This window comes from Aquarana catesbeiana, linkage group LG02 (genome assembly GCF_042186555.1).
Source record: "Aquarana catesbeiana isolate 2022-GZ linkage group LG02, ASM4218655v1, whole genome shotgun sequence".
Classification (NCBI taxonomy): Eukaryota; Metazoa; Chordata; class Amphibia; order Anura; family Ranidae; genus Aquarana; species Aquarana catesbeiana.
The window spans coordinates 270,327,617-270,355,519 of NC_133325.1; the positions used below are offsets into that span (position 1 = coordinate 270,327,617).

At 42.9% G+C, this 27,903-nt stretch overlaps 2 protein-coding genes across 3 annotated transcripts in view; one reads left to right on the forward strand and one right to left on the reverse strand.

Moving 5' to 3' along the window:
- The window catches only part of UBAC2 (UBA domain containing 2), a 292,792-nt gene that overhangs the window by 45,587 nt on the left and 219,302 nt on the right, over positions 1-27,903 (forward strand). Inside the window, exon 5 of the mRNA XM_073614426.1 lies at positions 3,337-3,443. Coding sequence (XP_073470527.1) covers positions 3,337-3,443 — 107 coding nt within the window. The remainder of the gene's footprint in view (positions 1-3,336; positions 3,444-27,903) is intronic.
- GPR18 (G protein-coupled receptor 18) lies at positions 5,573-22,112 on the reverse strand. 2 transcript variants are annotated; one of them, XM_073614428.1, is made up of 3 exons: positions 21,456-22,112; positions 20,533-20,625; positions 5,573-6,651 (listed from the first exon to the last, which is right to left on the reverse strand). In XM_073614428.1, the coding sequence occupies exon 3, from the start codon at positions 6,621-6,623 to the stop codon at positions 5,631-5,633; it is 993 nt and encodes a 330-aa protein (XP_073470529.1). In that variant the 5' UTR covers positions 6,624-6,651; positions 20,533-20,625; positions 21,456-22,112; the 3' UTR covers positions 5,573-5,630. The 2 variants fall into 2 exon arrangements, with proteins under 2 accessions (XP_073470529.1, XP_073470528.1); XM_073614427.1 differs by lacking the exon at positions 21,456-22,112 and having other exon boundaries at positions 20,533-20,685.

Consider the following 27,903-nt stretch of genomic DNA (forward strand, 5'->3'; position numbering starts at 1 on the left):
ATATAGTGGCAAATAGTGAGCTAGAAACTGGGGTGCAGAGATTTTGCCTAAGTTCCTACAAGATATAAGTGGAAGTTCCGCTTTAAGTCCTCCTCCCTTCTCCCTCCTCTACCACATTTGGCATATTATTTTTTGGAGAAAGGGGGAGAGAGGGTACCTAGTACAGGTACCCGCTCCCACTTGGATCACCTAGACAGTTTGGCTGCGGGACCATTCACAAAGTGCAGCCGGCTCGTTCTTGTGCAGTAGTAGGCTGACTGTGTAGCCGCAAGCTGTCACAGCTGGTTTCCCACACTACAGATGCCTGCGCAGGGAGCCCAAAGACTAGTGAGGACAGTCCTAGATCTCTGGACAGCTAAGTGTGCTTTTATTGGAAGAAAGCAGCTTCAGTATTTATAGCTGCTGACTTTGATTTTTTTTTTCTAAAGTATAGAACCACTTTAAAGAAACCAATGAGTGATTCTTCCCAAAGACATGGTTATTTTTTCACTGGCTTTTTGAAAGTACACAGTTTGAGTTACATGAGATACCTTGTCCTTGATTATTGAATATTATTGAAATACATATGCCATTTGAGGTATGGGAAACTTTGTTTTCTGTGTTTTGACTTTGTATTACGTTTTATGGCTGATACAATGGGGCATGGATTTTAAATGGAGTCTCCATTTTTTTATGAATGTTCAAGCTTCTGCAGATAATGTATTGTATATCATCCAGAGAGAACTTTTTGCTGTCACCACCACAGATGGGCAAATGGAGGTTCTAAGCCCCCCTATTATGGCTTGTGTAGATTATGTCTACTGATATTTCTTACGTGTGAATAGGTCCCTTGTTAGTGCAATGGAGAATTGCAAAGGCAGGCATGAAGCATCAAGAGATGTAATTTATGGCCTTGTGCCAACAGGAACCCTATGTAGCAATAACAATAATTGTTATCCTACAGGATTTATATAGCACCAACCGTTTGCGCAGTGGTTTACAATATAAAGGATGACAATACCAGTCAATACAGAAGGAATAGGTGTGCCCTACTCATAGAGCTTACCATCTAAAAGGATGGATGTAATGAAAGTCTGAAATTGAATAACTTTTATACTTCAGAGCTTTTGTTTCTAATATTCTCTTTAAATGGATTCACTAACACTACCAGTTTATTTTGTTAAGTAAAAAATGAGGCAGCTTGTGTTTAACATTATGCACAGTTTGCTGAGTGACTCTGAGTGTATTCCTCTGTAAACTTTTCGGCATTTGCATGTTTTGGTATCAGGGGTTTCCATATATATATTTTGATGGAGCGCACATTTTTTTTTTTACTTGTGCCAAGTGAGGAGAAAGGATGCCGACAGCTTCATTTCTTTGCATCTTTTTCATCAAGTTTGGACAGCTAGACATTGTTATATACAAGTGGTGCCATTAAACTCAATTTGACACAACACAGTCAAGTTGTATACAATTGGATTAATAAATAATTTCCGTTTCCCACTCTCACTAACTCCAAAGAAATTGTAAGTTTTTTTAAACCCATCTAGACCACAAAAGATTACAGCCTGATCCAGCTAAAGTGTGTATATATACAGCGGGAGAAGGGCTAGGGTTTTTGTCCACTGGGGAGATTTTTTCCTTGCTTTTCATTCCTGTGATGCATGGACAATAAGGAGAATCCGAGACAGGAAGTTTCCGGGTCCATTCACACCGCTGCATTACAGCACAGGGGCTGGTGTGCGGTGCAGTCAATGCAGTGCTGATGCACTGTTGACTTTTTTTTTTTTTTTTTAAAGCAAACTTTATTGAAATATAACACCACCCTGTCAGGGCTGGGCTCAGCCCTTCCTTCTCTGAGCTGGCTGCTCAGCTGTCAGCTAATTGCCAGCTCCTATCTCGCCACAGTGACTCACCTGTTGATATCCTGCTCGTCAGTCCTGCCTACTTAAACCGTCCAGCCCAGATGATCTCTGCCTTTGCCTTGGTCACATCTCTAGAGACGTTCTCCTGTGTTCCTATTAAAGACTTGCTTGACTGACATTCCTTCTGGCTCCAGATCCTGCTTGCTGTTCTACTACGGTGTTATTTGGCTCCCTGACGTTTTGGATTGTCTGACTATTCGTTCCTGTTCCTGAACTCTGGCTATGTTTTGACTAGGTTTACTCTGTTTACCTTTTTTTATTATTATTAAACAAGTGTGATTTAACTGTACTTCTGTCTCAGTCTGATTCATGGTTTCTGGCACACCCACAGCCAGTTAAAATGGCTGCAGCCAGACTTCTGCAGCATATTTGGCAAGTACAGAATCACAGTATATATAAAATATGCAAAGCAGTTGTTGGGAAGCTTTAGAATGGCAAATATGTTTTTATTACAAATTATGTGAGCAGACTGCTCTTTAAGTGCAGCCAGAACAAAAACAGAAAAATCAATAGAACTTAGGAGCTGTCACAAGCTCTCATCAAGAGTGTCTGACTATGGCCGCCCTTTCCCCCTGTTTAATTCATAGGAGCTGTACCACAGCTTCTTTGAATAAAACAGTTTATGAATGGTGGACCTTTCAATCATCCACGCATCCTCCATTCTGAGATCATGTTTCAGTCCTAAAAGCTGTAGTAAAGCTTCTATGAATGGAGCTGCTGGGTGGAAAGGGTATAGTCGGGCACTCTTGATGAAAGCCTGTGATAGGCCCTTAGTTCTATTAACCCTTGCTGCACTGAAAGATTATGGTGTGGGGAGGGGGATTTGGGGGGTTATGGACAGAGGAGGATTTCACCTAAAAGGAGAGGCATCAGCACATATCCTACTGACTGTAAGTTATATCCCTTGTGCTGGTTTTCATTTTTTTTCTTCTGTTTTGTATTTTGGTTGCACTTAGGCTTAAAGTGGTTGTAAAGGCTCAAAGTTGTTTACCCTAATGCATTCTATGCATTAAGGTGAAAAATCTTCACTATGCAGGTCCCCCCTCCAGCCCCCCCCCTTATACTTACCTGAGCTTGATCTAGATCCAGCGATGTGCATGAGAGCAGCGGCTGTCTCAGCTCTCTTCCTCCTCATTGGCTGTCGATCACAACCAATGAGGAGGGAGTGAGGGACGGGGCCGAGCCGCTATCTGTGTGTATATGGAGCCGGCTTGGAAGCAAGCATGCACAAGAGCCCATCTAGCAAGCAGTTTGCTTTTGTGGGTACTTGACAGGTGCCAGGAGCTTCGGCGGTGGACCCCAGAAGAGGAAGATTGGGGCTGCTCTGTGCAAAGACATTTTTGGCTAGGGAAGGTCTGTAATGTTAAATTGTGTAAAAAGTCATTTTACTTATTTGCACCTTTTTTAATACATGTTTAACTTTTCTTTGCAGTCATATTTATTGGGGTCCTGGATACTCTCAGCAGTTTTTGATCTCCTTCTCATTGAAACGGTACAAGTTGTGAGTGGTGTAAATCTCAGCACTTTACCATCAGGATTGTAAGTAATTATTTCTTTAAATACCAGTTTTCGTAAAAGAGAACAATTACGTGAGAACCACATACTGTGAAACTGATAGGAGGTCTCTGTTTACCACAATGCATTGCAAACTTGTGGTTTTTTTCTCTCGGCACAGGAACTCAACCTCAAGCAGCAACTCCCACTTGTGTATACTGTAGATGTTGCTTTAGTGTATTTTCAGCTTTATCTAGCTTAGCACAAAACAGGTCAGCCATAGGGCTGTTTTCTTAGTGAATGGTGTCCGCATCGTACTGCCACAGCCTATTCAGCCTCTTAATGGTAATGGCTGCTATAAATTAAAAGATAATTTACTTGGGAATGGATTGGCAAAGTGTCTTTTGCACTGTCCAGCCTATTCTGGTGAACACAGTTTCCATCCTTTGGTGTCAGTACTTCTCTAACATGAGTGGGCAATATACTGTAGGTGTAAGATGGTGCCAGGTTTGTTCCCTATTGACCATTATTCCTTAGAAGCCAGCTTTTGACACCATTCACACAGGCATTTGGCTACACTGCGTATCCCACCGAATCTACTGATCGCAGGTGCAATACTTTTCAGGCTCCTGCAGAAAATTTTTTTTAATGCACATTTTTTTTTTTCTGCAAAAAATATGTGCGTGTATTATTTTGTTTGTAAAGATGAACTTTACTTAAGTCAATAACATATTGTCTAAAAAGAATGGCGAGTCTTTTATCACTTCTTCTGTGCTTTGATTGAGCATATGAACTTACACTAAAAGTGTACAAGTCATGTTTCATACTTAAACTTTCAGACATATGGGTGTTCCTACTGTTTGTGGTATCAGGTGTTACAGACAAGCTCTCTGGCCTGTTATTTTACTGTTGCTTTCATTCCTGCCCACATTAGTGGCTAAAAGAATCAATACAATCCCAGAATCCCTTCTGCCCTATCTAGTATAGCATCAACTACCTCACAGGAGGCAGTGGCTTTTGTTGTTAGCTTATGGCAGAAGTAGTTTCACTTTGTTGACTGATGGCTCTTTATTACCTTAAACTGGAAATTTCTTTGAAGTTTCCATTTTGATTTTACGCAATATGCACGTACTGCATAAAATCCTTTAATAAGCAATTAGCAACTCAAAGATCTGTTTTTTTTTTTTTTTTTATTTGCTTTGTCGCACAGACTTTCAAAGGGGTTGTAAACCCTCCTGTTTTTTCACCTTAATGCTTCCTATGCATTAAGGTGAAAAAACACCTGGCAGTCACCAGCCCCCCAGCCCCCTGTTTTACTTACCTGAGCCCCTTCATCTCTTCAGCAGGGACGCGCTGTCCCTCTCTCCACGAGGTCCTGGCTCTTGATTGGATAGATTGATAGCAGCTCATCCATTGGCTCCCGCTGCTGTCAATCAAATCCAATGACGCGGGTGCCGGGGGGGCAGGCCGAGACACGCTATTCATGCCTGTGGATGCAAATGCTGGATTCGGGAGCTTGCCCACAAGGTAACACCCTCAGGAGAGAACTTCTCCTAGGTGGTTATGCGGGGTTATATTCCTGATGCGGGGAGGAGCCGTGAGAGCCGGAGGGGGACCCCATAAGAGGATGTTTGGGGCCACTCTGTGCAAAATGAGCTGCACAGTGGAGGTAAGTATGACATGTTTGTTATTTAAAAAAAAAAAAACAAAAAAAAGTAATCCTTTACAATCACTTGAAGGTTTGTTACAGGATGCTGAACACTGATATGTTCTAAAGAGGAACTTCAATCTTATCACAAAATTTACAACAAAGACATCTTTTTGAAATGTTTAGTAATGGCAAACAGATACTTATAGATAGTTGTAGGATTTTTATGCTTGCATACCTTCTTTTTTTTCTCCCAATTCTTCTCTGGGTCTGCTTCCTGCAACATGTGACAGGAACTTCCTAGAATGCATCTGTGAGGCCCTGGTACATTGCCAGTGCCTCATTCAACCAGGAAGTGGTAAAACTGTAATTGTAAGTAAGTGCAAACATGTTAAATGAATGTAAGATGATTTCATATCCGCATGCGGAGCTTTATGCTGCTGTGATTTTTAAGAACGGGGAGAAATGTCCACTTTAAATAAAGGTCCCTATGTGAGTGCTGTTTAAACTTAAATGAAAGTTATAATCATATTTTTATCACATATTTTTAATTAAAATTTATCCACTTAGTAAATGTACATTTATCAAATCATTTCACTGTTAACATTGCTCAAGGAACGAATGCTGCCCGTTCTCATGCTTTTCCTACGTACACTGCGCAGATAGTTGCGGTACCAGATGACACTGATGACTCGTGCCTGAAACTGCTTTGAGACAATATAATACAAGATTAAATCCAAGCAGGTACTCAGGTTCATCAAGAAGGTAGACACCTGCCCCCATAACACGTAGTGCTCATGTGCTTGCTGGATCATAAGTAGCAAAAAACACACATGAAATGGTACAAAACAGACCAGAACTTGCACAACTAATGTCACGATGATCTGTATAGATTTTCTTTTTGCTTTGGGCTTTAGCCGAGAAGTTCTTCCACTCACTAGACTGTAGATAATGATGACATAGCAGCCTATCATGATGAGCAGAGGGATCAGGAAAAAGAAAATTAAGCGGGCAAAGTTCAAAATACTGTTTCGTTTAAAGTGGATGAGATCAAACATTTTAAAGCAAGTGGTAAAATTCAAGTCTTTGTCTGGGTCCTCATACACAAAGAGCAAAGGGGTTGTGGTCACTATTGTCATTATCCAAATTCCAAAACATGCTGCCATTGCTTTGGAGATGTTCTTCAGTTCCTTGATTTGCTTGGGCTGTACGATGGCCATATACCGATCCGCACTGATGAAAGCAAGCAGCCATAATGTCACACTTGGATAAAATACAGTAAGTGCACCCATAATCCGGCAGAATACGTCTCCAAAGGGCCAGGATTGTTTGGCATAGTACAATATCCGGAAAGGGACAAAAAGTAAAAACATTAAATCTAGCAATGCCACATTCATCATGTACACAGTAACCGTTGTTCTTTTTTTAGTGGTGCAACTAAAGACCCAGAGTGCTGTGACATTAACAAACAGTCCAATTGGGAGGACAATACTGTAATATACCAGTGCAGGAATTCCATATTCTTGAAACAACCAGAGATCTGGAGCACGAGTTTGACTTTGATTTACAATATCCATAATTGTATGTTAAGCAATCCCAGGGGCTCTACAACACAAAAGTATAGAATAAATACTATGTAAAATAACAGCTGTTGTTAGTAATAATTTAGTGGATATCTTACAGTTATAATGGCTGCAAGAGGTAGGTAATATTTTCATTACCATATCTTTTAGTTTTTAACAATCAAAAGTGTTTATATTTTTTTCAACAGAAAGAAAAGTGTTTATTTTTAGTTCAATAATAGTATTATTGCATAGAACAGATACATTTACAGCACATGCATTATTTTTATCGATTTGTGTGTAATTTTGACTAATCAAAGTAATTTAATATTATAACATCCTCAAAGATCACAACACAAACCCATTTTCCGTTGATCCATATTCAGTCAGTTTCTAAGGCTGCATTTACACTTCAGCAAATCGCGGGACTCGCATTTGAGATGCCATTCTTTTGAATGACATCTCACATCATGGCGCTGGTCTGCTGCGCGATAAATTGCGCGGCAACAAACATTGAGGGAAGCATGTTGGCCAAAAGTAGCTCCTGAACTTTTTTTGGGCAACATGCTTCCCGCGATGTGTGTTGCCGCGATTGCACCTCAATTTATCGCGCCAGACCCGAGCCGCCATTTGAGGCGTCATTCACATGAAGGGCATCTCAAATGCGAGGCCCATGATTTGCCATTCACATATCAGCGCTTTCAAATCGTGGGCAGATTCACGGCAAATCCGCCTGCTGAAGTTTGAATGCAGCTTAACAGCCTAGAACAGGGGTAGGCAACCTTCACACGTCAAATCAACCCAATCCCTGCACTATAGACATCAGATCACCCCATTTCCTGCACCTTCACACCTCAGATTATCCCAATTCTAGCACCTTTACACTGCAGATCAGACCCAAATCTTGCACTTACCCACCTCCCAGATAAGTCAAAATTCCTTCACTTTCAGACCTCAGATCAGCCCCAACTCCTGTACCTTTACACCTCAAATTAGCCTAATTGCTGTTCAAAAGACCTCAGAACACCCGGTACCTGCACCTTCGCACTTCACGTCACTGCAATTCTTGCACCATCACACCTCACTTCATCTCAATTCCTGTGCCTTCACACCTCAAATCACCCCAATTTCTGTGCTTTCACACCTCACATTTTCCCAATTCTTGCACCTTCACACCTTAGATCACCCCAATTCCTGCACCTTCACACCTCAGATCAGCCCCAAATCCTGCATCTTTACACCTCAGATAACCCCAATTTCTGCACAAGCACACCTCAGATTAGTCCAATTCATGCACCTCTAAATTAGTTCCCAATAGCTGGTTAATTACTAGTCCAAAATGAGAGCAGGCAGCTTGAAATATCTGATTTGGGGGGGGGGCACAGAATGGGAGGTCAGGGCAGAGGACAGGGCCAGAAAAGCAGAGGACACGGGGTCAGCAGTGCAGTGGACAGGAGTTGATAGGGCAGTGTACATGGGTTAGCAGCAAGGAAGACAGAGGTCAGCAGGGCAGAGAATGGGGCCAGCAGGGCATCAGATAAAGTCAGCAGGGCAGGGCTCAGCAAGGGAGAGGACTGGCATCAGCAGGACCAAGGACTGGGGTCAGCATGGCATATGATAAGGTCAGCAGGTCAGGGCTTACCTGGGCAGAGGAAGAGTATCAGCAGGGCAGAAGATGCGTGTCAGCAGGGCAGAGGACTGGCGTCCGCAGGGCAGGAGATGGGCAACAGGAGGGCAGAGAATGTGCATCAGCTGGGCATTGGGGGGCGGGGGTGCCTCAGCAGGGGGGGTGGCATCAGCAGGGCAGAGGGGAGGGCACATCGGCAGGACAGAGGATGGTGTCACTGCTGACAGCACACTCAGCTGCTTCTCCTAACACTGCACACAGCTAAGAGCTGATTCTTTTGCAGACACAACCTGGATTTACACAGTGTGTAGCTGGCTTTTGCAGGCTGAGGATTTCATGGGTCAGAACTGCAACCACTAGCCACATGCTATGCCAATCGCGGTTGTGTCTGGAAAAGAAACTGATTAGCAGTGTGTAGGTGAAGAGACGCTCGGTTAAATGTCCTGTGGTAAATCTGAGTGTAGTCCAAGGATGGGAGAAAGAGCTTACCAGCATTCATGCAGGGGAGGGAGGCGACGCGTTGCACCACTCCCTAGATCCAGCCACCTGCTGTTTCAATGTCAGCTGTATGCAAGCCGAGTTAGTTAGGTGGGTGGGAACGGAGGAAGGTGGGCAATGAGGTGATCCCCGCTGTGCTTCCTTTTGTGTAGCCAGCCGCAACTGCCCACCGGCTTTGCTGATGTGTGGGAGATGGGTGTCCCAGGCATCCCTCACGTGCCAGCATAAATGTGGCAGCGTGCCAGGGGTTGCTGACCCCTGGCCTAGAAGCACTTGCTCTGTGTTTATATTAGAAGGCTGGCAGGTTTCCAAGATCTGCTTTCCATAGAAAGTAATATGAAACAAACTTAAAGTGGTGTTCCACCGGAAAAAAAAAAAAAAAAAGCATGAATGTTCCTAAAAAAAAATTAAAAAAAACATTTGGAAAAATATTTTTTTTACTCACCTCTAAATTAAAAAAAACATTTGGAAAAAATTTTTTTTTACTCACCTCTAAATGGCTGTTGCTAGGGGGTCCCACGTAGTCTGCCTCCTTCAGTGCCTGGGCTGGTGACATCACTTCCTCTCGGCGCAGGAAGGGCTCAGCTCTGCCCCCTCCCTCTTGTCAATCATCTGGGACACATTACAGGTCCCGATTGACTGAGCGGCCAATCACGGCGCGGGGGCTGCTCGCGCATGCGCAGTGGGTGCCCGGCTGTGGATCACAGCCGGCGCCCACAGTTGCGATGCCGGCGCCGCCGAACGGAGGGGAGTCGAGCGGAGCTTCTATCCCCCGCATCGCTGGACTGTGGGACAGGTAAGTGTCCGATTATTAAAAGTCAGCAGCTGCAGTATTTGTAGCTGCCGACTTTTAATTTTGTTTTTAAAATGGGAACTCCTCTTTAAGATTTCAAAGCCTCTGTTGTGAACTTTGAAGATTAAAGCGGAGTTCCACCCAAAAGTGGAACTTCCGCTCATCTGATTCCTCCTCCCCCTCTGGTGCCACACTTGGCACCTTTCAGGGGGGAGGGGGTGCAGATACCTGTCTACTACAGGTATTTGCACCCACTTCCTGTAATAGACTCCTGCTGGAGTCACGCCCCTTCCCACACCCCCCCCCCGCTGTCTCCTGGGAAACACACAGGTCCCAGGAGATAGCGGGGACCAGTTAGAACGCGCAGCACGACTCGCGCATGCGCAGTAGGGAACCGGGAAATGAAGCGGCAACACTTCACTTCACTTCCCACAGAGAATGGCGGCGGCAGCAGCGGAGAGCCGAGCGATTGATCGGATTCGGCTGCTGTCATCGCTGGACTCCAGGACAGGTAAGTGACCATTTATTAAAAGTCAGCAGCTGCAGTATTTGTAGCTGCTGGCTTTTAATATTTTTTTTTCTAGGTGGACTCTTTAAGATCTACAAAATGTCTATAGCTACAAAAGCAAATGAGGGCTTTTTATAAATGCTTTTTAGATGCTTGTTCACAACATATACATACATTATTGTGAATAGTCTGGGCACATGTTCTTATTAACCCACGCTCTCTGTTTCCTACATGTTTATATTGCATACTTTTTTTTTTATATGGTTGTTTTCTTATAGTACCTCCTGACCTTGACAAAGCTTGTATATATCTTTTGTGGGAACTGTCTCGATTGCCCCACAGTAACTAACCTGCAATTTGAACTTCCATTTTTTTTAGTTCTCACTTTTTAGTGCATATTTGGATTTGTGCAAATGAAGACTGTTCTTTCAGTTACAGTTGTCAAACAACTGACCTGTTATTTTCAGCCACTGTATCCCTGTACTGAGAAAACAGTGGAAGCTGCCATTGCTGACCTCCCCTTTTGAAAAGGTACAGTGTACTGGCTTCAGTGATTTCTGGGTTAGGCCTCATTCACACAGCCAATTACCAGTTACATGCAGTTAGGGACAGATAGGCAGCCCTGATTGTAAATTGTCTTTGTCCAGAGCTGCTTGATTTGTATAGGCTTCTTGTCTGCGGCTGATCGCTAACACTTGAGATCCCCACTGCAGAAATATGCTGATCCTTGGCATTGTACAATGCTAATCAGCTGTGTGAATGAGGCCTTAGTAAGCTTGACAAGTATGCACATAGAAAGTTATGACTTCCGTCGGATTTCATTTGTTGCATGCTTTACCTTTCTAAATTACCAAGCTAGGTAATTCCTAGTTCCTTTATTATTTGGTTTTAAAGTGGTTCTAAAGGTAAAAGGCTTTTTACCCTAACGCATTCTATGCCCTAAGGTAAAAAAACCTGCTTTGTGCAGCTCCATCCCCCCCCCCCCCCCCCCCCAATTGCATTGCAGAAACCATTGCACAGAGCAGGTAAGTATAACATGTAATTTAAAAAAAAAAAAAAAATATATATATATATATATATATATATATATATATATATATATATATATATATATATGTATAATTATATATTCTCTTAGAATCACTTTCAATAAAAGTACTGAAAAGCAGCAAGCAGTAAATCGCTATGCTTTTTTGAATTTTAGATTTGCACCAGAAAATCATAAATAATTAAATTCACAATTTAGTTTTATATTTCTTTAATTTTTTTGATTGATTGCTTGTTTTTTTTTTACACACATACAGTTGTGTGAAGAACTATTGGCCCCCTTTCTGATTTTTTATTTTCTTGCATGTTTGTCACACATAACCACTTAAGGACCAGCCTCGTTTTGGATTTTAGGTGTTTATTAGGGGTGCTGAAATTAATCGTTGCATCGATGCATCGCGATTCGGGTGTCCCCGATGCGGCATCGATGCATAAAACCCCGAAAATCGATGTTTGGTGACGTCATTAGTAGCCCCGCCCCTCCCGGGAAAGCGCTCGAGAAAATTTTTAAACTGTCTTTATTTTAATAAATATATTACAAAGGATGGTGTGCCCCCGCTGTATGTGCTTTTTTAAAAAACAATGTCACTTCATACCGAACTTCGCCGGTATACGATCATGTGACTCCCGGCCCGCCCCGCCCCTCTCCGCTCTTTTCTTCGCTCTCCGCTTCCGCCTCCTGAGTCCTGACGTCAGCGGGGATTTCTCAGTCCCGCCCGCCTCTCTTCTGATACGATAACTATAGTCAGCGGGCGGGACTGAGAATTCCCCGCTGACGTCAGGACTCAGGAGACACGTGAGCGAAGAGCGAAGAGGGGCGGGACGGCCGGGAGTCACATGATCGTATACCGGCAAAATTTGGTATGAAGTGACATCGTTTTTTAAAAGCACATACAGCGGGGGCACACCATCCTTTGTAATATATTTATTAAAAGAAAGTAATGGGGGGGGGGTCAGTGATGGCTGCGTTTGGCGGGCACAGGTGGCTGCGTTTGGGCACAGGTGGCTGCATTTGGGCACAGGTGGCTGCGTTTGGGCACAGGTGGCTGCGTTTGGGCACAGGTGGCTGCGTTTGGCGGGCACAAGTGGCTGCGTTTTGGCACAGGTGGCTGAGTTTGGCGGGCACAAGTGGCTGCGTTTTGGCACAGGTGGCTAAGTTTGGTGGGCACAAGTGACTGCGTTTGGGCACAAGTGGCTGCGTTTGGGCACAAGTGGCTGAGTTTTGGCACAGGTGGCTGAGTTTGGCGGGCACAAGTGGCTGCGTTTGGGCACAAGTGGCTGCGTTTGGGCACAAGTGGCTGAGTTTGGGCACAGGTGGCTGAGTTTGGCGGGCACAAGTGGCTGCGTTTTGGCACAGGTGGCTAAGTTTGGTGGGCACAAGTGGCTGCGTTTGGGCACAAGTGGCTGCGTTTGGGCACAAGTGGCTGAGTTTGGCTGGCACAAGTGGCTGAGTTTTGGCACAGGTGGCTGAGTTTTGGCACAGGTGGCTGCGTTTTGGCACAGGTGGCTGCGTTTTGGCACAGGTGGCTGCGTTTTGGCACAGGTGGCTGCGTTTTGGCACAGGTGGCTGCGTTTGGCAGGCACAAGTGGCTGCGTTTGGGCGCAGTGGCTGCGTTTGGGCACAAGTGGCTGCGTTTGACGGGCACAAGTGGCTGCGTTTGACGGGCACAGGTGGCTGCGTTTGACGGGCACAAGTGGCTGCGTTTGACGGGCACAAGTGGCTGCGTTTGACGGGGGAGGTTCAGTATTTTTCAGTTTGTTTGCGCCCCCCAAAAAAATTTTGAGCACCAGCCGCCACTGGTCAGCACAGAGACAGTACAGGGATTCACAGGGCTGTTTGTCATCTGTGGATTCTATCTCTTCTGACCTCCCAGCAGTGTGTGTGAATGTCTGTACCCTGTAGTGCACCGGATTACTGCACTTTTTAGGGAGTGAGGTGATTTTTAATTCAAAGCGGAGTTCCAGTCAATTTTTTGTTTATTAGAAGCCAGCAGCTACAAAAAAGTGCATCTTCTGACTTTTAATAAAAAGACACTCACCTGTCCCACAATCCAGTGACGTGGCCACCCAAACCCTCCCTTCTCTCCCCCGCCTGTCCACAGCGCTGGCAATACTACTGTGGGCATCCGGCTGTGACAGCTTGCAGCTTCACAGCCGGGTGCGCATGTCTCACTGCGCTGTCCTGCATAGCCGGGCAATCTTTTGGGAACTGTGATGTGTCCTAGAAGATTGCAGGGTGGAAGGGCCACCTAGGCGGCCCAAGCGGAAGTGGGAGCTCGTCGGTAATCGTGATGCATCGTGATGCATCGCGGAATCGAATCGAATCGTTGACCAGATAATCGTAATCGAATCGAATCGTGAGACCAGTGAAGATGCGCAGCCCTAGTGTTTATATGTTTTTTTGCTATAAAATTACTTAGAACCCCCAAACATTATGTATTGTTTTTTTTCCTAACACCCTAGAGAATAAAATGGCAGTCATTGCAATACTTTTTTTTGCACCGTATTTGCGCAGCGGTCTCATAAGTGCACTTTTTTTTGGAAAGAATTCACTTTTTTGAATAAAAAAATAAGACAACAGTAAAGTTAGCTCAATTTTTTTTTTTATATTGTGAAATATAATGTTACGCCAAGTAAATTGATACCCAACATGTCACGCTTCGAAATTGCGCATGCTCGTGGAATGGCGTCAAACTTTTACCCTTAAAAATCTCCATAGGTGACGTTTAAAAAATTCTACAGGTTGCATGTTTTGCGTGTAATGACGTATTATACAGTGGCCCGGTCGGTAAGTGGTTAAATGATTCAGATCATCAAACAAATTTTAATATTACACAAATTAACCCGATGAAATCCAAGATGCAGCTTTTAAATTATTATTTCACTTATTAAGGGAAAAAAGCTGTTCAAACCTGCCTGGCCCTATGTGAAAAAGTAATTGCCCCCTCCCATGCTGAATCATGAATGAACTGTGATTAACCACAATTTTTTGGAAAGCTGAGTTAAATTTCACTTGCCCCACCCAGGCCTGATTACTGCCAGACCTGTTGAATCAAGAAATCACATAAATAGAAGCTGTCTGACAAAGTGAAGCACGCTATCGGATCACAAAAAGCCACACATCATGCCACAATCTAAAAAAAATTCAAGAACAGTTTAGAAACAAACATGTATTGGTCTAGGAAGGGTTTCAAAGCCATTTCTAAGGCTTTGGAACTCCAGTGAATCACGGGGAGAGCCATTATCCACAAATGGAGATAATTTGGAACAGTGGTGACCCTTTCAGTGGTTGGAGCCCTACAAAAATTACTCCAAGAGCATGACGACGACTCATCCAGGAGGTCATAAAAGAACCCACAACAACATCTAATGAACTGCAGGCCTCACTTGCCTCAGGTAAGATCAGTGTTCATGATTCAACAATAAGAAAGAGACTGAGCAAACATGGCATCCATGGGAGAGTTCCAAGGCCAAAGCCACTGCTGACCAAAAAGAACACAAAGGCTCACCTCACATTTACCAAAAACATCTTAATTATCCCCAAGACTTTTAAGCAAATATTCTGTGGACTGATGACACAAAAATTTAACTTTTTGAAAGGTGTGCATCCCGTTACATCTGGCCTAAAACTAATACAGCATTTCATGACAAGAACATCATACCAACAGTCAGACATGGTGGTGGTAGCGTGATGGTCTAGGGCTGCTTTGCAGCTTCAGGACCTGGATGACTTACCATAATTGATGGAACCATGAAGTCTGAGCTCTACCAGAAAATCCTAAAGGAGAATGTCTGGCCATCAGTTCGTGACCTCAAGCTCAAGTGCACTTGGGTTATGCAGCAGGACAATGATCCTAAACACAACAGCAAGTCCACCTCCAAATGGTTCAAACAAAGCAAAGTTTAGGTTTTGGAGTGGCCTAGTCAAAGCCCGGACTTAAATCCAATTGAGATGCTGTATCATGACCTTACACAGGCCGTTGATGCTAGAAAACCCTCCAATGTGGCTGAATTAATGACTAATTCTGCAAAGAAGAGTGTGCCAAAATTGCTCCACAGCAATGTGAAAGACTCATTGCTACTTAACGCAAATGCTTGATTGCAGTTGTTGCCATCAAGCGTGGCACAACCAGTTATAAGGTTACATAGTTACATAGTAGACGTGGTTGAAAAAAGACAAAAGTCCATCAAGTCCAACCTATGTGTGTGATTTTATGTCAGCATTACATTGTATATTCCTGTATGTTGTGGTTGTTCAGGTGCTTATCTAATAGTTTTTTTTAATTATCGATGCTCCCCGCTGAAACCACTGCCTGTGGAATGGAATTCCACATCCTTACTGCTCTTACAGTAAAGAACACTCTACGCAGTTTAAGGTTAAACTGCTTTTCTTCTAATTTTAGTGAATGGCTGCTTGTCTTATTAACCACTTCAGCCCCGGAAGATTTGGCTGCTCAATGACCAGGCCATTTTTTGCTTTAACTGAAAATTGTGTGGTCATGCGACGTTGTACCCAAACAAAATTGACGTCCTTTTTTTTTCCCATAAATAGAGCTTTCTTTTGGTGGTATTTGATCATCTCTGCGTTTTTTATTCTTTGCGCTAAAAACAAAAAGTGAGAATTTTGAAAAAACACTATTTTTTACGTTTTGCTATAATAAATATCCCCATTTTTTTTTTTTTTAAAAAAGCAAATTTTTTCCTCAGTTTAGGAGGATATGTATTCTACATATTTTTGGTAATAAAAATTGCAATAAGCGTATATTGATTGGTTTGAGCAAAAGTTAGTGTCTACAAAATTAGGGAAAGATTTATGGCATTTTTATTAGTATTTTTTTTTTTTACTAGTAATGGCGATCAGCGATTTTTATCAGGACTGCAACATTATGGCGGACATATCGGACACTTTTGACACATTTTTGGGACCATTGACAATTATACAGCGATCAGTGCTATAAAAATGCACTGATTACTGTGTAAATGTCACTGGCAGGGAAGGGGTTAACACCAGGGGCGATCAAGGGGTTAACTGTGTTCCCTAGTGTGTGTTCTAATTGTAGGGGGATACACACACACACGTCCCTGTTCTGCCTCTCGTGCCCGCGATTGCGCGTACAGCTACGACGGTTCACGGGATCATGCCGACCTGCTGCAGTATAATGACGGCGGCTGGTCGGCAAGCGGTTAAATTCCCTTATGCAGAAAAGATTTTTCCCTATTGTGGGGTCACCAGTACGGTATTTGTACATTGAAATCATATCCCCTCTCAAGCGTCTCTTCTCCAGAGAGCACAAGTTCAGTGCTCGTAACCTTACCTCATAACTAATGTCCTCCAGACCCTTTATTAGTTTTGTTGCCCTTCTCTGGACTTTCTCCAGTTCTAGCACATCCTTCCCAAGGACTAGTGCCCAGTACTGGACCGCATACTACAGGTGTGGCCTGACCAGAGTCTTATAGAGTGGTAGAATTATCGTTTTATCTCTGGAGTTCCCTTTTTAATGCATGCCAATATTCTGTTTGCTTTGCTTGCAGCAGCTTGGCATTGTATGCCATTGCTGAGCCTGTCATCTACTAGGACCCCCAGATCCTTTCCATCCTAGATCCCCCCCAGAGGTTCTCCCCCAGTGAGTAGATTGCATTCATGATTTTGCCACCCAAATGCATTATTTAAAATTTTTCCACATTAACCCTAATTTGCCATGTAGTTGCCCACCCCATTAATTTGTTCAGATCTTCTTGCAAGGTTTCCACATCCTGCGGAGAAGTTATTGCTCTGCTTAGCTTAGTATCGTCCACAAATGGAGATTGAACTACTTATCCCATCCTCCAGGTCGTTTATGAATAAATTAAATAGGGTTGGTCCCAGGACAGAACCCTGGGGGACCCCACTTTCCACCCCTGCCCATTCCGAGTACTCCCCATTTATCACCACCCTCTGAACTTGCCCCTGTATCCAGTTATCAATCCATCACCCTATGGTCCATGCCAACTGACCTTACTTTGTACAGTAAACGTTTACAGGGAACTGTATTGAATGCTTTTGCAAAACCCAGATACACCACGTCTACGGGCCTTCCTTTGTCTAGATGGCAGCTCACCTCCTCATAGAAGGTTAATAGATTGGTTTGGCAAGAACGATTCTTCATAAATCCATGCTGATTACTGCTAATGATACCGTTGTCATTACTAAAATCTTGTATATAGTCCGTTATCATCCCCTCCAAGAGCTTGCATACTATTGATGCTAGGCTAACTGGTCTGTAATTCCCAGGGATGTATCTCGGCTCTTTTGTAAATATTGGTGCTACAATGGCTTTTCTCCAATCAGCTGGTACCATTCCAGTCAGTAGACTGTTCGAAAAAATTAGGAACAATGGTCTGGCAATTACTTGACTGAGTTCCTTAAGGACCCTTGGGTGCAAGCCATCTCCCCTGATCCCTGATTGCACCCTTACATTTCTTGTTGTATTCTTTGTAAAGTTAGAATGCTGATGCTGATCCCTCAGCCTTGTATTTTTTGAAGGCCTTCTCTTTTGCTTTTATATGCATTTTTATGTTGGAATTAAGCCACCCAGGACTTTATTAGCTCTTTTTAATTTATTGGGATGCACTGACTAATGCCCTTATTTAATATGCTCCTAAAGCATACCCATTTCTCCTCTGTGTTTTTTGTTCCTAAGATTTTATCCCAATTTTTATCTTCTAGCAAGGCTCGTAGTTTATGGAAGTTGGCTCTTTTGAAATTCAGTGTCTTTGTATTCCCCTTATGTTTCCTATTAGTGTGATTTATACTGAAACTAATTGACCTGTGATCGCTGTTTCCTAAATTACTCTGTATATCCACATCCTTGATCAGGTCTGTATTGTTGGTAATCAGTAGGTCTTGTAACGCTTTGTTTCTAGTTGGTGCGTTTACCATCTAACCCATGAAATTGTCCTGCAGGACATTTTGGAAGCAGTGTGCCTTAGATGAATGCGTGGTTCCTTCCACTCAGTCTGGATAATTAAAGTCCCCCATTATGAAACTTCCCATCCTTTGCCTCTAATTCAAATTGTGATAGGAGCTCCGCCTCCACCTCCTCCCTCAGGTTAGGGGGCCTATAGCATACTCCCAGTATTACTTTCCCCTTAGTTTCATCCCTTTGCAGCTCTACCCATAAGGATGCCACTTCCTCCCTAGCTCCCTTAGTGATGTCATCTCTCACATTCACTTGTACATCACTTTTGATAAACAAGCATACCCCTCCCCCTTTTTTACCCTCTCTATAAATGCGATATAGGGAATACCCTTGAATGGTTGCCAGCCAATCATGAGAGCTGTTTAGGGGGGCAATTACTTTTTCACATAAAGCCAGGCAGGTTTGGACAGCTTTTTTGCATTTAATAATTGAAACTGTCATTTAAAAACTGCATTTTGTATTTACTTGGGTTATCTTTGTGTAATAATTAAATTTGTTGATCTGAGTCATTTCAGTGTGACAAATATGCAAAAAAATCAAAAATCAGAAAGGGGTAAATACTTTTTCACACAACTGTATTTTTTACAGACCCACTATACTAAATATTGAGACAGCAATAGCCTTAAAATAGGGCTGAGAAAGTAAAATAGCGTTTAATGGTTCATATGTTGAAGCCAGAGGGCTACAGGATATTTTTACATTTAATCTCTGCTTTGTAGAAAATCGTAGCTAATTTTATTATCTTTATATTAGCCAATTCCTTCCCCTTGAAGCAAATAATCTGGAATGATGGCATAGAAAACAGACTGTTTGTTGGCTGAAGTGTTATTTGGGTGACAACATGAGTGTTATGTAATCTGCTCGGTGGTCATTTATGTCCCCATTGCAATTTTATTTAGTTGGGCTCATAGCGTGTTTAACTCTGTGGGTAGTTTGGTATTTTACCTTTTTGGTTTTGCACTTTTGTTAAGACCTGTCTGGGTTTCTATTTTAGCTAGCTTTTCTTTTACTTAGTGTTGCTTTTTCTAAGCTCTAAACTTGGTTTCACTATTGGTCACTTGCTTACAATATATCCCATCACAACATGGTAAGTAGCAAGTTACAGCCTACACCACTACATGTGGGCATACTTGCTCTGTAAAGTAGAACTTCGTCATATACAAAACCTTCACTATTTTGTCAAAAACATCCATTAGACTTTACCTATTTTTCAAAGCTTTTGAGGAAGTTAACTATACAGAAACAGTTAATCACCATCCGTTAGCCCACCCTGCACCTTTTTATTAGCTTGATGGTAAATTAAGTGAATAATCCAGTAAGTTTGGTTTTCTGCTTTTATTCTCTGACTGCCATCTTTTGTATATGTGTGTGTATATATATATATATATATATATATATATATATATATATATGTATGTATGTATGTGTATATATATATATATATATATATATGTATGTGTGTGTATATATATATATATATATATATATATATATATATATATATATATATATAATATGTTTTAGAGTAAATTATTTTACTTTTTTTCATTTTTATTTGGATTACCGCTTTAAACCATCTATGTTACATGAAGGGAACTTGGATTGTAAGTTCATTGAGGGCAGAGACTGATGTGAATTTACAGTATGTGAAGCACTATGGAAATTGTTGGTGCTATATAAATGCTTGTAAAAAAGGAAAACAGTGATTGTGTTGCAAAGTATTGTGAAGGTGGTGGGCACGTGCAGTCAGTGAATTTGTGCTGAAGAGGTGTGGGTAAGCAGTAAATTTGAGCAGAAAAAAGTGCACCTGGACAGTGAATTTGAGTTGGAGGGTACTGGGCAGCTTTAGGAGATTAAACTCAGCTGTACTCACACAGACTCTCTTTTGTGCTTCCTATAAATGCATCATTTTTAAAGGGTCAGTCCATCTACAACTGGTTTAGTTTTTGTGGTAGTTTCTGGAAAGCTCAAGTTCCTGAGATTTTGTTCTCTCTTGGGAATTCTATAGATAAGATATCTGTGTGTGAGTTTCAACTACACCCATTCTGTGGCCATTTTAATGGGTTCCCATTCTCCTTGCCAGATTTTTACCTACAGGGAATGCAACAGGAGGTGCCATAACATGCTAAATTGAGTGGGAACACTCAAGACTCCAAGATGCCATAAGAACCGAGATTCAGAAAATATGCTGGGAGATGGTGTGGTTGGGGTATTTCAGACATGCTTGTGGCTATTCAGGAACAAAAATATGTGTACCCTTTCTTGAGTATCTTGACCACTTAAAGCTGTTTCATTAATTCATGTTAGAGTTTTACCAGTTGCCTTTTTGTGGAAGTATCACAACATCATGAATGTAGCTAAATTATGCAATTCTATCTGTAATTAAAAAATTCCCTTGCTGAACCTGAAATCTAACATTTTGTACTCGCTGTTTTGCATATATGATCCTGACCTACTTTATTTCAACAGTGAAGCAAATGCCTTGCACTTACCAGTCAGTGCATGATGGACATTTTCAACTCTTCTCTGTGCTCTCATCAAACTGCTTCTTTACACTTCCTCCTCTTGATAGTTCACAACACTGGCTGTCAGGAAGTGAAAATGAAGTGTGAACAGACATCGGTTCTGTATGAGTTACTAAGCTGTAGCTCTGTCCTCCCCTTAGACCTCACAGGAATCAGATTCAGTAAATGCCCATATTTGTAAGATGCAGAAAACAGTAGTGGGTGAGCTTCATGCATCTTGGAATAAATTATTTGTCTTCACACTGGAAATACAAAAGTAATGTATTCCTGTGTACAAATAAGCTTACCATGTTTGCTGACATATACTGTAACTATACCTATATATGCCTCTTTACCTCTTTTGGAGTTACCCTAAATGTATCTGTAGCAATTACTCCCTTGGGAGCTGCTGGATTGTTGGGACTTTGTGCCACTCCCAGTGGTGGCACACCCTAAACAGGACAACTCGCCAGCACACCAGTAGGTGGTAAAAGGCTTTATTAGGGCCAAGACAAGCCTTGCAAATAGATGTTTGGTTTATACAGTTTGAGTATTATTTCTTTAAAGCACAGGAAAAACAATGTTAAAGCAGGGTCTATGACTCTTGTTCCCTCTTATCGCCTGTGAAAGGCCTTGCCAAATGCACTTGATGGATAAGAGCAAAATGACCCAGCTTGACAACAATGTAACAATGCACAGTGGAAGATCTCCTAAATGGGAACACCAAGAGTTGTAATAAATTGTATGGCCTGCCTACTATTATTTCGTCCGTTTTTAACCACTGGGTAGATGGAGCACTCATTCTCAAATTGAGAGCATTTGTAATAATGGAAAAGGGTGCTTGGCAGTAACAAAGTTACAATGGCAAGTAAACCAAGTTCAAATCAAGGGGTTTCCAAAGGGTCTCTCACCACTTATGTAGGTGTCTTCAGGTCGGCAGTCTGATCCCAGGAGTCCAGGCGATAGGTCATGCCACACTTTGGAATTCCCCTCTCAAACTTTTTTTTTTTTTCTCTCTTGCTGGAGTCTAGTCCACATCCCTAGCAGCCCTCTTAGGTGCTTTCCTTTGCTCACCACACCAGCAGCTTGTGGCTCTCTCACGGTCCTCGATTTACAGGTTCTTCTGCTCACAACAAAGCACCACGGTAGGCAGTTCAGATGCACCCCTGGCCCTGTGCATCTCCCTGGTGCCTGACGGGAATGGGGATGGCCTCTTTGTGCTATAGGTGGCTGTCTCCCATGCAGCCCATGATTTCACTCTGCCTGTCCTGGGAATTCCCTCTTCCTCACTGTCCTGTGCTTTCTGCCACCAGCTTCTGCACACCAGCCTCTCCTACTATACTGAGGACACTTCCTCCTCTAACCTAGAACTTACTGTCTGTATATTGTATCATTTTCTGTTTGTCCTTCCTCTCCTACTTTCTCTTGGAAGCTGTCCAAGGCCAGGAAGGGTGAAAAAAGCTGCAGTATGGACAAGAATTCCATGGATGTGCCACTTTGCCCTAAAGGGGCTACCAGCCAGGGCAACATAACACTAAGACCTCTTTCACGCGGCCGATCCGTTCAGGTCCGCCTGTCAGTTTTTAAGGCGGACCTGAACGGACACTCCATGGAGGTCTATGGAGCGTCGCATGTCAGCAGTGTCATGTCCGCTGACATCCGACCCGCTCTGATCCGAAAAAGTGTGACGGAGGAAAAACCTACTTTTTCATCCGTGATCGGATCGGGTGACGACGGGTGACTCTACGGTCCGTCATCATCCGATCCCCCATAGGGGAGAGCGGCGCTCTGACAGCGACGGCCCTGTCTTCTGTCTGCTCAGCGGGGATCGACGGAGCGATCCCCCGCTGAGCAGAGGGGGCTCCGTACACGTCCGTGTGAAGAAGCCCTTACTGTAACAATCAAACTTATTACTACTTTTTGGAAGCAAAGAAGAACGCCCAAAAGGAGATGTATGGGGTACATAACAAACTTTCATATTCGCCTCTGTGCTGCAGCATCATTATGATGCTGCAACTGTCCCACATTGGCTTTAACAGAGAGAACTGAGCGGTAACATGACCGCTGATTGCTCCGTTCTCTGTCTACTCAGAGTGGTTAGGACAGTCACTGCTTTCCGATCTGTCCCTTCATTGCTCACTGGAGCAGGGTGAGGGCGCAGGCACAGCTCTCGGCCACACGCTGAGCTAGAGCCAGTTGTTATTCAGGCAGCTGGGTAAATCCCAACAGCATGGCCGAGAACTTTTCAGAGCCTGGAGTGGCTCTGTGACATCAGCTGCGAATGGGCAGTAGACCACATGTGGGACAGTATTTAAAATCGCAGCAAACTGTCCCTTGTGCTGGTGGCTGCAGATTAGCTTGAATTTTTCAGTCATAATTTTTCACAGAAAGTTGCTCCCAACAAGAACTTTTAGGATTACCGAACTGATCAAACTATATAAGGCCATGCATTAGCAGGTCTTTAAAAGTGGTTCTAAAGGGTTAGGGTTCTATGCATGAAGGAAAAAAAACCTTCTGTGTGCAGCAGCCCCCCGAATACTTAACTGAGCCCTATCGTGATCCAGCAGTGTGCACAAAGGTCTTGGACTCTGGACTCTCCTTATTGGCTGAGACAGCAGCCTCTGCTGTCAATCACAGTTAGTGAGCCAATGAGAAGAGAGAGGGGGTGGACTGACCTGCAGCTCCATATCTGAATGGACATGCACAGCAGCCCCTTGGGAGCAAGCCTGCTCAGGTGCCCCCACAGCAAGCTGTTTGCTGAGGTGACACCGGGCAGGAGGGTTGAGCCAACTGGTGGGGGACTCGAGAAGAGAAGCTTCGGGTTGCGCTGTGCAAAACCACTGCACAGAACAGGTGAGCATAAAATATTTGTTATTAAAAACCAAACAAAAAAAAACAAACTTGTCTTTAATAGTACTTTAAGTTGTCAGATAATGTTTTTAAATGTGGTACAGCGCTGCGCTAAAGACAAACTGGGAAAGCAGCCAACACACCCGTAGACTCAAGGGCAAAAATAACAACGAAAAAATACAAAGTGTGGCGCTAATAGTAGCAATGAATGAAACTAAACATTAAGTAATATCATACAATGACAATGTGAACCAAAATTGATACGTGAACACAAGTGACAGTGACTAGTAAACAAAAATAATAAATCAATATATGTGTTCAATACAAATATTGAATATAATCTGAAACAACAAAGGAAATATGTGATAACAGTGCATAAACAGTTATCTAATGTAAAGTCCAAAACACCAAAAATTCGTGACATCAGTGAATGAACGGTTTTAGGCAGGTGTTTTCTTATAGGTGTAGAGAAACTTTCAACCCAGTAGCCTGGTAGGTACGTGGACCATAGAAGATCAGAGGTGCACGGAAGTTTAAAAACAGTGCCAGGACCATCACCAGAAGCTATGGAGGCTTACCGAAAGTTGTGGCCTGAAATGGCGTATGCCATACAGGTCAAAAAGGCTTAGTGACCAACAGGTCTAGACGTATTATCTGGTCAGAAGTTATCGTCACACAAACCATGGGGAGGAAAAATCAGTCAACACGACTTCCACATTGATAGATATACCACCGTAGACCATGCGAAAGATTCGTATTACATGTGAGGAATAAAAACACTCACATAGTGTAATAACGTAAAACTTGGATTTATTTAAAAAGTAACATTAAAAAACAGACTCACATTTTTTGCAGATAAAATTAGCGTATCAATCGTATAGCGGTAGTTGTGAGGGATCCACCCGACATGTTTCAACTGAGAAGTCGTCTTCTGGGGTGTGGACCCCCTCACCCCACCGCTCTATATATAGACAAATAGGTAATGACCCCCAATGGAAGTGTCCTGAACCGGAAGTGAACCAGATGACCTCACTTCCGGTTTTGAGGGACATAGGTTATAAGCTTAGTATTTTGAAGCCATTTATGAAAGCGGACTAAGCAGTCGGGACATATGTTGACATATAACTTAAAAGATGAAATTATAAGGCAAAAATAAGTGAGTGGTGGTCTAGATGGTTAATCCGTAACCAAGCCTCACTCTCAATGTCTATATCCACTGGATAAGAGCGCAACGATGCCGCTGCGCTCCAACCCTGTGACGAGCCTCATTTGAGCGCGATGATGTCACGCGTAAGGCTGGGTAGCGGCGACAGTGCGTTCCAAGCCGACACCCAAACCTCACTCCCGTATAGCGCGATGACGTCACGCGCACACCGCGACAACGGTGGTGCGCTCCGAGGCATCAACCACGCCCCGCCACCAATCACTAGACGTCCACCCCGCAGGAAGCAAGGCTCAGCCCTGTGAAACAGGGCGGAAGTGGCAGCCAAGTGTCAGCAGAGATGGAAGGCAAATTATATGAAATTTAAATGTGCTACAAGTGCCCACAAAAAACTTGGTGGTATGATCAATATAGATTAAATATACCATCAATATCCACAACAATCTATAATAAAAGATAGGAAAAATAATTCATAGTCTACCTTATATAGATTCGAATTATTAACCTCCCAGACACTTCCAGTAGGGGGCATAAATACATTATCATGCCCAACTATTATACTAAAAAAGCACATATAATGTATACAAAAAGAATAAGCCTAGAAAATTAAAAACCATATAACGTGTGGCAATATATATATTTAAAAATATAACTAAAAAAGGAGACCATCACTATCAAGCTACCATGAATAATAAATGCCAGGAGGGAAGGAGAAAACCACAGTAAATTACAATTTATGCCTGGTTAATAAACGAATTGATGTCCCAATCGACATTGATACCTTGCGGAAAATGGGACCCCAATTCGTATATCCAATATGTCTCCAAACGAGAGACACCCCTAAGAGTAGACCCCCCCCCCCGCCATGGGGCCCTGTATTTATCTATGATGAGAAACTGTGTGCCAGCAGGATTTCTATCGTGACATTCCCTATAATGTCTAGGGACAGTATGTTTGGTGCTACCCGCCTTAATGAGGTTAATGTGTTCCGAGACTCGTACAGTAAAGGATCTAATAGTACGGCCCACATATTGTTTGCCACAAGGGCAAGTCAACAGGTACACAATCCCGGTAGTAGCACAAGTGCAGAATTGTTTAATTGCATATGTCCAGTCACGGTAGAATTAAACTCGTGACTTGCCCTTCTACCGCAGGTATTATACTTGCAAACCAGACATTTTTTGCAAGGAAAGAACCCAGTCCAATTATGAAAAAAGGATGGTTTCTTAGGCGGATCAATAACATTGGGTGCTAACTTGTTCCTGAGAGATGGAACTCCCCTAAAAACCACCTTGGGAGTATCAGGAAGTAGTGGACCCAATATTTTGTCCGTTTTTAGAACGTCCCAATGATGTTCAAAAATCTTCTTAATATGTTTGTATTGCATCGAAAAGGAGGTCAGAAATGACCATTTGAACTCGTCATTGGATTGTTTGGGTCTATCCTGCAATAGTGTCTGGCGATCTATACTACAGGCATTGTCAATCTCTCTATCTAGATCAGGCGGGTTATAACCTTTTTCAACAAACCTATCTTTAAGTAGCATGGCCTGAGCCATATAGGTGTCTCGATCCGTACAATTTCTACGTAGTCGTAAAAATTGGCTCTTAGGTACTGATTTAATCCAAGAGGTATGATGACAACTGTCAGTTGATATGTAACTGTTTCTGTCAGTGGACTTAAAATAAGTACTAAAACTAAATCCACCTTCTTTTCTGTCAATGACCAAATCTAAAAAGTGGACTGAAGTGGTACTAGCCTCAAATGTTAGGGCAATGCCCCTATCATTGGCATTCAAGGAGGCCATGAAGTCAATCAGGTCATCATGGCTCCCAGTCCACAGGAGGAGGACGTCGTCTATGTACCGGGCCCACAGCAGAAGATGTGGGTTATCCATGGCATAGACGACGTCCTCCTCCCACTTGGCCATAAACAAATTAGCCAAGCTAGGAGCAAACTTGGCTCCCATTGCCACCCCCTTATGTTGGCGATAGTAATTGCCATTAAACCAAAAATAATTACTTTGGGTTGCAAATTCAATAAGCTCTATGATGTAATTAATCTGGGGTGAGGCAAGGGAAACATCCCTATTAAGGAAACATTTTACCGCCTCCACACCCTCACGGTGTGGAATGCAGGTATAAAGGGACGCCACGTCCGCAGTGGCCATAATAAGGTCACCGGAATAAGAAACATTAGATAACAATCTGATCACATCCCTAGTATCCTTTAGATAGGACGGCATCTTACGTACAGAAGGCTGGAGAAAGAAATCAATGTACTTCCCGATTCTCGAAGTGATCGAGTCGATGCCACTAATTATAGGTCTGCCTGGGGGGTGAAGGGGGTCTTTATGAACTTTGGGTAAATAGTACATAACTGGGACTCGTGGGGCAAGGGGAACTAAAAATGATCTCTCCTTTTTGTTTAGGATATAAGAATCATAGCCTTTGGCTATCAAATTCTTCAATGCTTTTTTATACTCTTGTGTTGGATTGTTAGGTAGCTCAATGTAGGTCTCACGGTCTCCTAAAATGCGATCCATTTCTTTTAGGTAGTCTGATTTGTTTAGTAAAACTATGCCACCGCCTTTATCGGCGGGGCGTATAACCAAATTTTTGTTCTCGCATAGGGTTTTTAGGCCCACTGTGGGTAAGGGATTATAAAATTTACGTTTCAATGGAATCTTCGCTAGATCTCGTATCACTAATTCTTTGAATAGATTAATGGTGGGTGGAAGTTGTGTTGGGGGGCTGAAGAGGGAGGGATTAGATAAATTAGAGTGTACTGTGCCGGACGTTGCCGCCCTGGCTATATTTCTCGTAGGGTTCGAGATAATATATCTTTGAACATTGATTTTTCTAATGAACTTATGAATATCAATGAACGTATTGAATTTGTTGAGTTTATGAGGGGGGGCAAATTTAAGCCCCTTATCAAGGACACTTTTTTCTTCCTGTGTAAGGACAGTATCACTCAAGTTGAATACCCCCTGACATATTACGTTCTTGTTCGTTTTTCGTCTCTGAACCCTCCTCGCTCCTCTGGTCCCTCTCTTGTTTCTGGACCTCTTTTTCTGTTCTGAGTGTCCTCGCGAAAACCCCGAGTAGTACGTGAATCTGAATACGGTTGTTTGTAGGGAGATGGGTCATACCCGGCACTGGGGAACGGGCAGACATTTTCATTATAGTGTTCATGTAACGGGGAATACCTATTGTAAGTAGAGATAGGCGGATGTCTATAATATGATGAGGAATTAGGGTGATAAGAATGGTGAGGGGAGTCATGATAGCGAACCGGGGAACCACGATGATATGAGTTCTCACGTTCACGATATTAGTAATCAT